General features: G+C 39.2%; 1 protein-coding gene across 1 annotated transcript in view; it reads right to left on the bottom strand.

Moving 5' to 3' along the window:
* Nucleotides 1–12378, bottom strand: part of LOC110381109 (uncharacterized) — a 49359-nt gene that overhangs the window by 24552 nt on the left and 12429 nt on the right. Inside the window, 8 exon segments of the mRNA XM_064042582.1 lie at nucleotides 902–1069; nucleotides 2890–2948; nucleotides 3443–3621; nucleotides 4221–4384; nucleotides 6613–6787; nucleotides 7341–7430; nucleotides 7855–7965; nucleotides 8263–8358. Coding sequence (XP_063898652.1) covers nucleotides 902–1069; nucleotides 2890–2948; nucleotides 3443–3621; nucleotides 4221–4384; nucleotides 6613–6787; nucleotides 7341–7430; nucleotides 7855–7965; nucleotides 8263–8358 — 1042 coding nt within the window.

A 12378-nucleotide genomic window follows, 5' to 3' on the forward strand; every position in this document is an offset into this window, starting at 1 on the left:
ACATAGGGGAGTACATAGATCGTACATAAGGAAATACATAGGGGAGTGCATAGAGTGTACATAGGGGAGTTCATAGAGCGTATATAAGGAAATACATAGGGGAGTGCATAGAGTGTACATAGGAGAGTTCATAGAGCGTACATAAGGAAATACATAGGGGATTACATAGAGTGTACATAGGAGAGTTCATACAGCGTACATAAGAAAATACATAGGGGAGTGCATAGATACATAGCATTCCCCTATACCGTTACCTTAAAATTCAATGAAAATCAAAACGATCATAAAAACACCACTAAAAGCCTATCAAAAAATCATCAAAACCTTACCATTCTCATCACAGCCATGAGGGTCGACCTCATGGCTGTGATGAGAATGGTAGAAGAAGAAGTGGACATCATTGTTCTTTGAAGAACTGCTTCAGAACTGTGGTGTGGGTTGGAGCACCATCTGACTCAGGGTTTAGGGATCTTACCGTTCTCATCACAGCCATGAGGATCGAAGAAGTAGGAGTAACCATCATGGTTCTTTGAAGAACTGCTTCAAAACTGCTACGAGGGTTGGAGCAACTATAGATTCAGGGTTCATGGATCTTACCATTCTCATCACAGCCATGAGGATCGAAAAAGTAGAAGTGGCCATCATGGTTCTTTTAAGAACTACTTCAGAACTGTCGTGAGGGTTGGAGCATCTCTTGACTAAGGGTTCAGGGATCTTTTTCTTAACGACGTCAAAAATCATCAAAAGACCCCTCCCGCTGTGGGTTACGCGCGGTGAGGGAGTGTCAGACTCTTACTGACTAAAAACCGTCGTGTTCCGTCGTAGGCCTTTTATGTACCAGGGCCGCGGTAACTCGCGCGAACAACCTGCAGCCCCGGCAGTCAGGGTTCAGGGATCTTACCATTCTCATCACATCCATGAGGATCGAAGAAGTAGAAGTGGCCATCATGTTTCCATATAGCCGTCGACCCTCCTCGCGCCGTGAACACCCCATGGGTATGTTCTTTGAAGAACTGCTTCAGAACTGTCGTGAGGTTCGGGGCACCTCCGGATTCAGGGTTCAGGGATCCTGGTGGAGAAATATGGTGCTTATTTATTTTTAGGTTTTTATATTGCATAGAGCTATTGCATAGCAAAGGAAGAATTAGAAGTTGTTTATACATGGACTAACTGATTTCAAGAACTTCGTATCGTTTAAGGGTGAATTTCAACAGGTCCAATAAAATCTTCATTTCCGTGGATTTTTTATACTTCAACTTTAGAACAAGAAAAAATAGTGTTTACTAAAGTTTTTGATAAGATATGTATTCTTACTTAATATCTAGTAGATAGCTTAAAAAACTAACGAGATATACAAGACTAAAATTTTCATGCCACGGCGGTGAAACTTGCATGCACGGCAATGAAACATGCGTCCATGGCAATGAAAACTATTCCTGCAGCCATCGTTTTGACATATCTTTCTCTCCCTTTTCTTAAATACTCCTCTAGTAAAACAACCTAAGTGAACCTGAACCTGAAGTGGTGTGTGTGTAAGTTTATCATTTTGTGAGGTGAACGTGGAAATATCTTTTTGTAGTTGACTATATAGTACAAATTGTTTTTTTTCTTAATCATGCCGTGGCGATGAAAACATAAGTCACGGTAATGAAACATGCGGCCACGGCAATTAAACGAAATTGTTTTACAAGGCATGGCAATGAAAATTTTTTCATTGCTGTGTATTTTTTTTCATTTCCATAGCAAATTTTGACCACGGAAACCACGGCAATGAGAGCACGGCAATGAATATCAAGGCAAAAACATAAAAAAAAACTAAAAATCTGTTAATAATTCACAGTAATTAACACGTCACAAATAAACATAAGATAGATGGCATTGTACCGAATGATCAATTAAGAGGACAAACTTATTCAAACAGAAGTAAGACCTATCCACGGCGATGAAAGAAAAAATGTCCAGTGATAAAAAAATTGCATACTTGCATTTATGGCGCGAAAACGCAGGCACGTGCACACGTCATTCCACGTCGAAAACTTGACGTCCACTAATATGCAACATTTAGCGCACAGCGGGAGGGACGCAAACCGTTAGAAAAAGCAATATTCTCAAATATGTTTAGGACATGGCGATGAATGGTAGTTCTGGGACAAACTATTTTTTATTTACCATTTGTTGTATTGTTTAAATATTTGAACAAATGTAGTCCGTAACAATACTTTAACTATTCACGAATCAAATAAAAGTAGGTTTTAATATAAATAACTAATACATTTTTATCAAGAAGGTCTAGTACACATCAAGGTGACGTGTGGACAAACACGGCAATGAAAGATTTTGAGGTTTAATTATTTTTTTTGGAGAACCAATTAATCCTATTAACAAAATATTTAGTGCTACACATAGATTACTATTTCACCTACTTAGAAAAAAATATTAGAATATTATAACAATGATTTTTAGTATCGATTTCATCGATGCCACGCAATTTTTGGTCCCGGGAAATTCACCCTTAAAAACCTTACCTGGACCTCTGCCAACAATTTTAAAAACCAAATAAGCCAAATCAGACTAACAAACAGCAATTCCTGTTTAGATAAAATGAACAGGAATTCATTTTTATACAGTACTAGCTTTTGCCCGCGGCTTCGCTCCCGTCAACTGACTTCTCTACTTTACCCTATTTTTTTTATAAGAACCTTCTCCTGACAATAACAAACACAACAAAAAAAGAATTAGCCAAATTGGTCCAGGCGTTGTTGAGTTATGCGCTTACCAACACATTTTGCGATTTATTTTTATATTATAGATGAATTTTCATGTTATTTTTCCAAAGGAAACAGTTGTTTTAAGATAAACGCATGTTTCTGAATACCACAATGAACTCACCAGTGAAAGCGCTATCCATGACATCAGTTTCAATACAGTCATACTCCGAAACTTTGAATCTGAAACCACAAACACAGTTAGAAGGCGGCATAATAAAAGCTATTTCAGCTTAATATGGTAAAAACCATCAAAATCTGATTGCAAAAGTTCTTTGTTCAGTTTCACTGTAAAACTGCTGGATTGACAAAGATAGAAGATACGAAAATAAGTGTGATACGTTGACTTCGAAGAATTCTAGCTTACAGCCAGTTTCTTCATCAATAGTAAAAGTCAAAGTAATATCTAAAGTAAAAGTAACAGTCAAATTCGTTTTTTCTATTCGTTTTTCTGTCACTTTAGCCTTGAAAAAACGAATTTGACTGTTACTTTTACTTTAGACATTACTTTGACTTTTACTTTTGATGAAGAAACTGGCCGTTAATATCTGAATGTAAGTAAGTCCTTTAGAACACTAGCAAAGCTACAGGAACCACATAGATCCCACATACGTACTTGTCCTTTGGGACACCAGAGCAAAGCCATAGGCCAGTAGGTTCTCCTTTCATATCCTCACCTATTAAGAACATCAGCAGCAGCCAAAGTGCCACCAGAAGCGGATTCTCCAGGTTCACCACCCCCCACTTCTTCCTCGCCGCCCCCCTCCTCGTAGTTCTTGGGGGTGTCGAAGCCGATGCCCATGCGTTCGAGGTGCTCCATCGTGCTTTGGTAGAGGATATCTCCGCGGACTAGGGTCTGGGTCACGGAGAAGGGTAATTGGGTAGACGGGTGAACTAGACTTTTAGAGCTTTGCAACATTTTGATTGGATAACCTGGATAACTCGGTGGAGGAGATTAGAAAAGCAACTGCGGTATGTCTAACTATCTTTATACATATCACCAATCTTAATGGCGGCTCATAGTAAAGTTTTGATCACACCTGTGCTTAAAGGGTATGTGGAACCTACAGAAAAGCATGGCAGATAAACATATGATACATAAGATCCCTCGCACACCTACGCCAAACGCTGTTACAAAATATAAATTCTTCGCAGTGACCGTTCCGAGCCGACCCCAACATAGATGGGAAAAAGGCTCGGAGGATGATGACCGTTCCGAGCCGCCATTAAGATTGCCACCAAAGTACACCAGTCTACAATAAAAAGTATTCTTGGATCTCTTGAAAATATTTTAATTGACCAATCAAAAAATGGAATCCAAATATGTATTCTTTATTTTCCTTTGTGATGACCTACTCTCAGGTGAAATAGACCTATTTGCAGTACAACCGACATCAGACCTCAGAACTTTTCCCCATCAAAAGACTCAACCACATCAAAGTACAAAGGTCTCACCTCATCAATATCATCCGAGGTCCAATCAGCAGGATCCACAATCTGCGTCATAGCCAGAGCAGCAATAGACACAGGAGTTGCTTGTCGTCCTCTGTGCTCTTCGGGAAACCTGGCATCAGCCTCGTGGAAACTGCCGCGAACTATCCAACGGCCTGGGGCTACCGCTGTGAGGAGATGAAAGAATTGTGAAGATATATAAGAAGAAGTTCATGGTAGAAGGAAAGGTGGGTGAAGATGCTACAGGCAAGTAGGTCACTGGTCTTCTTGTAAGTTAAGTAACGTACGGTACCTAAGCGTGACCAAAACCAACAGTTACTATTGAACTACGACGCCTTTTTAAAAGTGGGTAGATTAGAAAGAATATGCTCACAGAATAAAGAACTTTGACTTTGACTTTGGCGTATGGGAGCAGAGCTCTGAACACCCGCATTTTGCGAGATTTTGAGTTGTCTCTACAATTTTTTCTTTCTCCATAATCTAACAGTACCATAATGTTGCGTATTTTATGTCCGTCTTCCAAAACCACGATTTTTTTTAAACTTGAATGTGAATTTCTAGTAAACAGTTGTTTTACGAAAAAACTGACGTTTTATGTTGCCCGTGAACTTATGCTTGTAGCTACTACATTTGATTGTTGTTGATAGTGTCAGTTAGTTTTCTGATAGTTAATACTATCTGCCACAGAAAGGCAGCTTATAATTTTTGCCAGATATTGCTATATGAGACCTGTAAAACTAAAAGCTACAGTTAATAAACATTCATCTACTATCTAGACACACGGCAGTGTGTCCGCCAAGTTCGAGCAAAAAAAGCGACACACCGGCCGTGGGTTATATTACACGAACCATTTCGGGCCAAATTCGACCCCCCTGTAACTCAAAATCTATTTTATTTACGCATATCAAATTTCTAGTATCTGTTGAGACCCCCTCACTTATCTAAAATACAAAATTTCATTAATATACCTATTGTAGGTCTTGAGATATTGACGTCAGAAAATCGCTATTTTTACTATACACTTATTCACTGATTCACTTATTCACTTATTCACTGATTCACTGACTCACTCATCAAAAACCTAGACCACTTCCAATGGTCGTATTGACTTGAAATTTGGCATGGAGGTAGGTCTTTATGTCAAGGTAAAGGGAAAAATCTGAAAATGGCCAAGTGTGAGTCGGTTTCAAAATAATGAAGGTGTTTTATACCCGGTGTAAATTTATACCCCTAAGGAACTAAAACGAACTAAATTTATCTATATTTATATAATATATCTTCGAATGGTACAAAGGTTTGTATTTAGTCAAAGTAAAGTAAAATCTGAAAACGGCCAAGTGTGAATCACTTTCGAAAATAACGAATGTGTAACTTTGATCCACGAACATAATATATGATAACATGTCATGTCAGTCAGTTGGTAAATCTAGTCATAGTTAATCTAGTTCATTTCTTTGTAAGAAACATAGTGCATATTAAAAAATCTAAAAGATAGTATAAATGAGACATTTCTTTAACTAACTTCATCATAAGAAAAAAATAAAATAAACAACCTTACAAAAATAAATGAAATCCCACCCAAAACAAAAATGTGAAAGACTGCCAAGTTCGATAATATGGGAATGCTTCGCCTATAAAAGAAGTGAGATCTGAATAAGTACCAAGTTCCATACACATACCTCAGTTAAAAATAGTTACTTTTTAATGATGATTACTTGGCAAGTTTTAATAGAAAATTAAATACTTGATTCATTGCGTTTAGTAGGTTTATAACAAGGTGTATGAAAACTTGCCAAGTAACATCATTAAAAAGTAACTATTTTTAACTGAGGTATGTGTATGGAACTTGGTACTTATTCAGATCTCACTTCTTTTATAGGCGAAGCATTCCCATATTATCGAACTTGGCAGTCTTTCACATTTTTGTTTTGGGTGGGATTGTATCTACATTGTATGTAATTAAACTTCCTAGCCTTCTTTGCTGTGCCCTAACAGGGTCCATAATATGTACCTAGCTTTAAGCTCCTTGTAACATCATTTAAAATAAATAAATAATGTCGGGACACCTTTTCACACACGGTCGGTTAGCCCCGTGGTAAGTTATTAATTAATTTGTGTTATGGGTGCTAACACAACTGATAAACTACATATAGCTACACATATACATATTTATAAATACATATTGTAACACCCAGACCACGGCTAACAAGCATGCTCATCACACAAATGTCGACCGAGCCGGGAATCGAACCCGGGACCACAGGTTCGGCAGTCCGGCATGGTGACCATTGCGCCATCGAGGTCGTCATTGTAACATTATGGTATGCAAATAAATATGAATATGAATCTGTCAAATGATTTACTGATAGTCTATCAGATACTACAATTCTCTTACGTTTCATCTTATTAACAGGCTCAGGCATGTCAACGCTCTGCTGCCACACAGCCACATCAGATATGCTGAAAGGCTTCCTCTTCATGTTGGACACGTTGTCTAAGAAGTACTCGCAAAGACGGGAGACTCGGGGGAAGTACATCACGCAGCCTTTGCCTCCGTCTTGGAGACCAACCTGGAAGAGTATTTTGAAGGTAATTTAGCTGGTAGAAGGTTGAATTTGGAAGGCAAATGTATAAAACAACATCATCTAAGTGCGATGTATGTAGCTAGGTAACAGCTGCCAGGCTTGACCGATGCAAACTTTGCCTCCGTTTTGAAGAGCCACGTGACAGAAGTTTGGACTTTGAAGACAGTGGTGAAGCAACCATTTCGAAAATTAACAGCAATTTATATAGTTGATGGTGGCTAAATAACAGCTGCAAGAACGGATCCATCATAAAATCTGAATGATGACCTGTCTGATGAGTGACCATCTTGTCATAATGAGGTCCTCTTCAGGTTTTGGAAGGTACGTTCAATTAATAGATCCCGGCTGTCATTTCAACATCTTTGGCAGGCATTAGGCGTACCTAGGTATTATTAGAAGCCAATTTTTTCCAAGGTGTATTGTATTGCACAGATAACTTCATATGAAACACTTGCACTCTACTGCATTTGGTTAGACTGGAAGCCAGACCCCAACATAGTTGGGAAAAGGCCAGGCAGATGATATTAACATTACTCACCCTATTTCCATATCTGTCAGCGGGCCAGGGATGATACAGATAATACTTGCCACCCTCATACCAAATCGCCACCTCGTATTCACCGGGAACCTGGTGATTAAGGAGACTGGTTATTTCTGTCCTGGTTTTGAGTGCCCAACATTAGCTAGGACCCACATCCAAAAAGGAAGTTTTGAATTCTGTTCATAGATAAATTTGAGGACTCCTGAACTTTTTTGGAAATCCAAAGAAGGTATTTTGGAAAGGATGACGTGATCGCATTTAAATCTGACCCTTACTAATGTTTCAAATGTAGTGCAAGCCATCTCACGCCAAAACAAATATACCGATTTCAATGAGGTACACAGGGAGTCTTGAGCTACTTTTCACACGATTACGGAAAGCTATTCTCAGGGTGGAATCATGAGGAACCTTTAAGTTTCCTTTAAGTTTTGACTTTTTAGGCACTGTGTATCTGTATGACATATCTAAGTTTACTAACTTAATTATCTTTATAATATTTCTTTTCACTCACTTGCAATATCCCAGAGTCAGACTCCTTGAAGAAATGTTCGAGCCCCCTGCACACATCGAACACTTTGGGGTTGTTCGATATTAACTTGCCCCATACTGCGATGCCTCGCACCTAAATAAATAATAGAATATCAAAAATAATTCAAAATATTAAATATAAGACTATTCAAAATCAAATTATATAAACGGTTGTCTATTAAAATATAGGTTTTACAGTATCAAGGAATTCCTAGAGCATAAGATTCGATATATATATATATATTATATATTCTTCTTCCCTTCTATGATAGAAAGATTAAAAGAGAGTTAATGTGATATATCACACAAGTTTGCTATAGTAGACTAGGGGTTTTTGCCCAGCAGTGGGACACTTTCGGCTAAATAATAAGAAAACTATAATTAATAATACCTTATGCTTATATTCTCGGTCACGTATCTTAAAAGTGTCCTTCAATTCACCGAGAACCAGTCGTCTGATAGGTCCGCCGCGTTCTACCAATGACTCCTGCGCATCATATAGTTACATGTCAATAACTATACATTTAAAAATAAATAATAATGGCGTACAAGCCCGTTTTGGCCACAGCGATCTCATACAAGGAAGCACCTTAGAGATCAATGGCTGAGAGAAAATAGAAGGAAAACATTTTGAGGAAACCTGGACTATGAAGTCTGACATCACCAACCCGCATTGAGCAAGCATAGTAATTAATGCTCAATCCTTCTCTGTATGAGAAAAGACCGCAAAAGGCTATGGTGAGAATAGCAGCGTTTTACCTGAAATAAAACGCATATTAAATACTTACCTTATTTGAAGCTTACTAGTTTGAGATAGGCACCTACGTGTTTTCCGCTTTTATCTCCGTCCTTTTCTACCCCATATCTTGCATCTCTCTCGCACATCGACCAGTTTCACTCCCCACCAGGCAGGAGGCGACGAGTGTTCTCGGCGGCCACAGTTCGTCATTGAGTCGAAAACACCAGGCAGAATTAAAATGTAAGCTTCAAATAAGGTATTTAATATGCGTTTTATTTCAGGTAAAACGCTGCTATTAAATTCTTGACCGTTATTTGAAGCTTACTAGTTTGAGACGTGTTTGTTATCGCCTGGTGGAAGTGGACGCCAATGTGAGCAAAAGCACAATGAAATTGTGTATGTAAATAGGTACTTAGGTACACGAGTAATCACATGTAAGTATGTGTATTGCGTCCTGGAATACTAATGTAATAAAAGTTAACTGGTACTGGTACTCAGCTACATCCTGTTAGACTGGAAGCCGACCCCAACATAGTTGGGAAAGGGGCTCGGAGGATGAGTAATAAAAATTAAAAGAGAGATGCAAGAACAAAAGCAAAATTGATTTCATTTTCTAATAGTAATTAACAAAAATATTGCGATACTTCTTAATAACAATAGTAACAAAAATATAGACATTAATCAGCTGGATTAATTAAATAATCGAGATAACTTGCTACTTCTATTTAGTGGGTATCTTTCTTCTGTAAAATGGGCAAATGTATTGCCTGATCGCCAATTACCCTTGGCTAATATATCGTCCAAAGGTATATTGTCAACACAGATTTTGATGCTACCGCCGAGTGGAAGCTTCCTGGGGTTGTAGTTATTCCTGCCTCTTTTAACAATGTCTTAATCCACCCGCAATCATCGTTCGGGTGCCTGCCTTTGGTTGGCCTCTAACGGATATAAATAAATTTAAGGAATTAGCCGATGTCCGTCTATCTTCTAACAAGGCTTTAGTCTTTCTGACCCAATACACTGGACTTAGATTTATATTTTCCTGATTATCCATCAAACAACAACCCGACTGCCTATGACTAGAACTGTCGGTCTTAGAGCCAAAGACTGGCCATAAGATTAAATGATCTTTGTTGTTTTTGAAATGTTCTGGGTCTATTGCAAGCAAGGAAAGATCATAGACTCGCCTTTCCGAAACAGGCTAGCAAAAGAAAGAGCAGCAGTGTGCCTGGAAGTTGCAAAAGGATTATTCTTGTCTACGTTTACTGCACTTAAGTAGGTTACCAATTGGTCAATATTCCAGATGGACGGCTTCCCGGGGAACAGGTTTGCTCAGCGCTATTGATTTTAAAATGTGTCCGACTAGAACGTGTGAACCTAGCTCTCCAGTGGTTTCTGCATTGCATAGTGTAGCTATAACTGACTTGTGTAATAAAATAGTATTGTATGCTAGTTTATTTACTATGTGTAAGTCCGCAAAAAATTGGGTAAGTATAGGTCCAAATAGGGATTCAAGGATTTATAGGATCCAATTTCATACTTTCGCCCCAATTTAACCATCGACTCCAAGCTGATTGATAAGTCTTGCGTGTGGATTGAAGAAGACTTCAGTCGGAGAGACTCCTTGTCCCTCCCCCCCCCTCCCCATTTCCTTGACCTTGGCAGGGGGTATCCCCGTTGCTGTGTCTATCGGTTTCTGCTCGAGGTTCATCAGTGTGTAGGGTACTGCTAATGATCGGGACTTCAAATCTGCTCGCCAAAATACCTGGTGCCACCGAAGGAACTACTATGAGATTAACTCCCGTTCCTGAATTGAGATGACTGAGGACCTACGGTATAAGGTAAGGTGGCGGTAATACCCATGCTAGCGGGTAAGTCCAAACTTGAGAAAAGGGCATCGTGGAACCCCGCTTTCGGGTCCTTCAGATCTAGGGCACGTAGTACACAACTATGTATCCCTGGGCTCGCTTCGAGGCAAATAGGTCCACTGCTGATACAAGATGCCCTCCGGTGGAGGTTTGTGTCGGGAGAGATGGTCTGCATGACTGTTGAACAGGGCTGGTATATGATTCACGACGTGATAGATTTGATACAGCTCGAGATAAGTGAATACTTTGTACGTCAAGTTCGGTAGGCTCCTTGATCGAGTGCCACCTTGATTTCTTAGATATGACACTACAGTCCCATTTTGCATTGAAAATGGCTGTTGATCTCCTTAGCAACTCGCCGTGATTATCCAGTTAATACTGCAAGCATCTCTTTCAGATCGCAGTGAAAGCCTTTTCTCTCTTGTTCCATGAACCCATTACGGGAGTTCCGTTCAGTTGTGCCCCATCCTACATCGGAGGCGTCCGTGGTTATAAGGTGACAGGGAAGTGGCGTATGAATATTCAAGGTTTGGTGGCAGCTGACCAGCCACCACTTTAGATCTGCTAAGGCATCTGCTGGTAGGTTCAACATTGCTATACTCCATTCACCGAGCCGTGAGCCCAGAATGTAACCAAAGAATGACACTTTTCAAAAAGGTGGGTATAACCCGACCGATGACAAAAACGTCACATTTTTATGTAAAATGTTCTTAGTATCTGTGGTCTTCAATTAAGTAGGGTTCTATGTATGACAGTCAAGACTTCTAGGTTCCTTTTACATGTAAACGATTTACTACATATTTAATTAAAATTAAGAAAACAATTTACGGCATTTATTATATTTGATTTCAAATAAGTTTGAAAAGATTGCATAAGTTCCACAGACATCGTTCTAAAATATAATTTCTAATGTTGTCAGTATATTACTTTCGTAGTTATTTTTATAAAATATGATCATTACTTCAATCGTGACTTATAAGAACCCTTTTTATGGTTTGTTCACCGTTTGGCTCACGGTTCCATGAATAGGGTAGGTATAGATTGCTGTTCAACACTGCATTGAGGAAAATGAGGAGAGCCCGGTAATGCAGTCTGCCGTATGGGACAACAAAAACTTGCGAAGTTTAAAAGTCCTATCAAGCTATGCAGGTCTTCTAAGTTTGTCGTGCTGTTTGTCACGTAGTGCGTTTTGTCATTATCTTGTTGATAATGCTTGCGATTTATTCACTTGCCATCCAAAACGTGGTGCAAATGATCCCAAAGTAGGCGAATATATCTTGGTGAGCCCCCAGAAAATCGAGATACACAATTATAAGTAACCCTTGAGTTTTCAAAGTTTGAGCCACCCAATTGGTCACTGTGGCGAAGGTCTTGGGTGCCGTGCTTAAGCCAAATGGTAGGCACGTAATCTGACGCAGTCTTCTTCTGTATACTAGTTGAAGAACATGTCTGTGACCTTCGGCTAACGGAAGGTAGAAGTAAGCCTGGGCGAGATCCACTTGCACAGCCATTCGTCTTTCTGAAGAAACTCTAGCACCCGAAAAACATTTATTAAACTGAAGGGTTCCGTAATTATGAACTTGTTGAGAACCTTGAGATTGAGTATTGGACGGTTCTTTCCGTCGCCTTTTGGGCACAAGAAACATATTGGAAAGAAAGCTGGCAGAATTTGCAGCTATCAATAGAACTTTTTGTTTTATCATTTGGGATATGACGACATCCATCTCTTTGGACTCTCTGGTCAAATCTGGCATTATCTATCAAAGGTGGCTTTTGGCCAATGGTATCCGATACCCAGTTATTATTTTTGACAAGAAAGGCGGAGCTCCCATTTCTTTCCATTGGTCTTGATATAATGTTAGGCAACCCGCCTCGAAAGTCATAACTTACGTGCCTTGTT

Source organism: Helicoverpa armigera, chromosome 29, assembly GCF_030705265.1.
Source record: "Helicoverpa armigera isolate CAAS_96S chromosome 29, ASM3070526v1, whole genome shotgun sequence".
NCBI lineage: Eukaryota > Metazoa > Arthropoda > Insecta > Lepidoptera > Noctuidae > Helicoverpa > Helicoverpa armigera.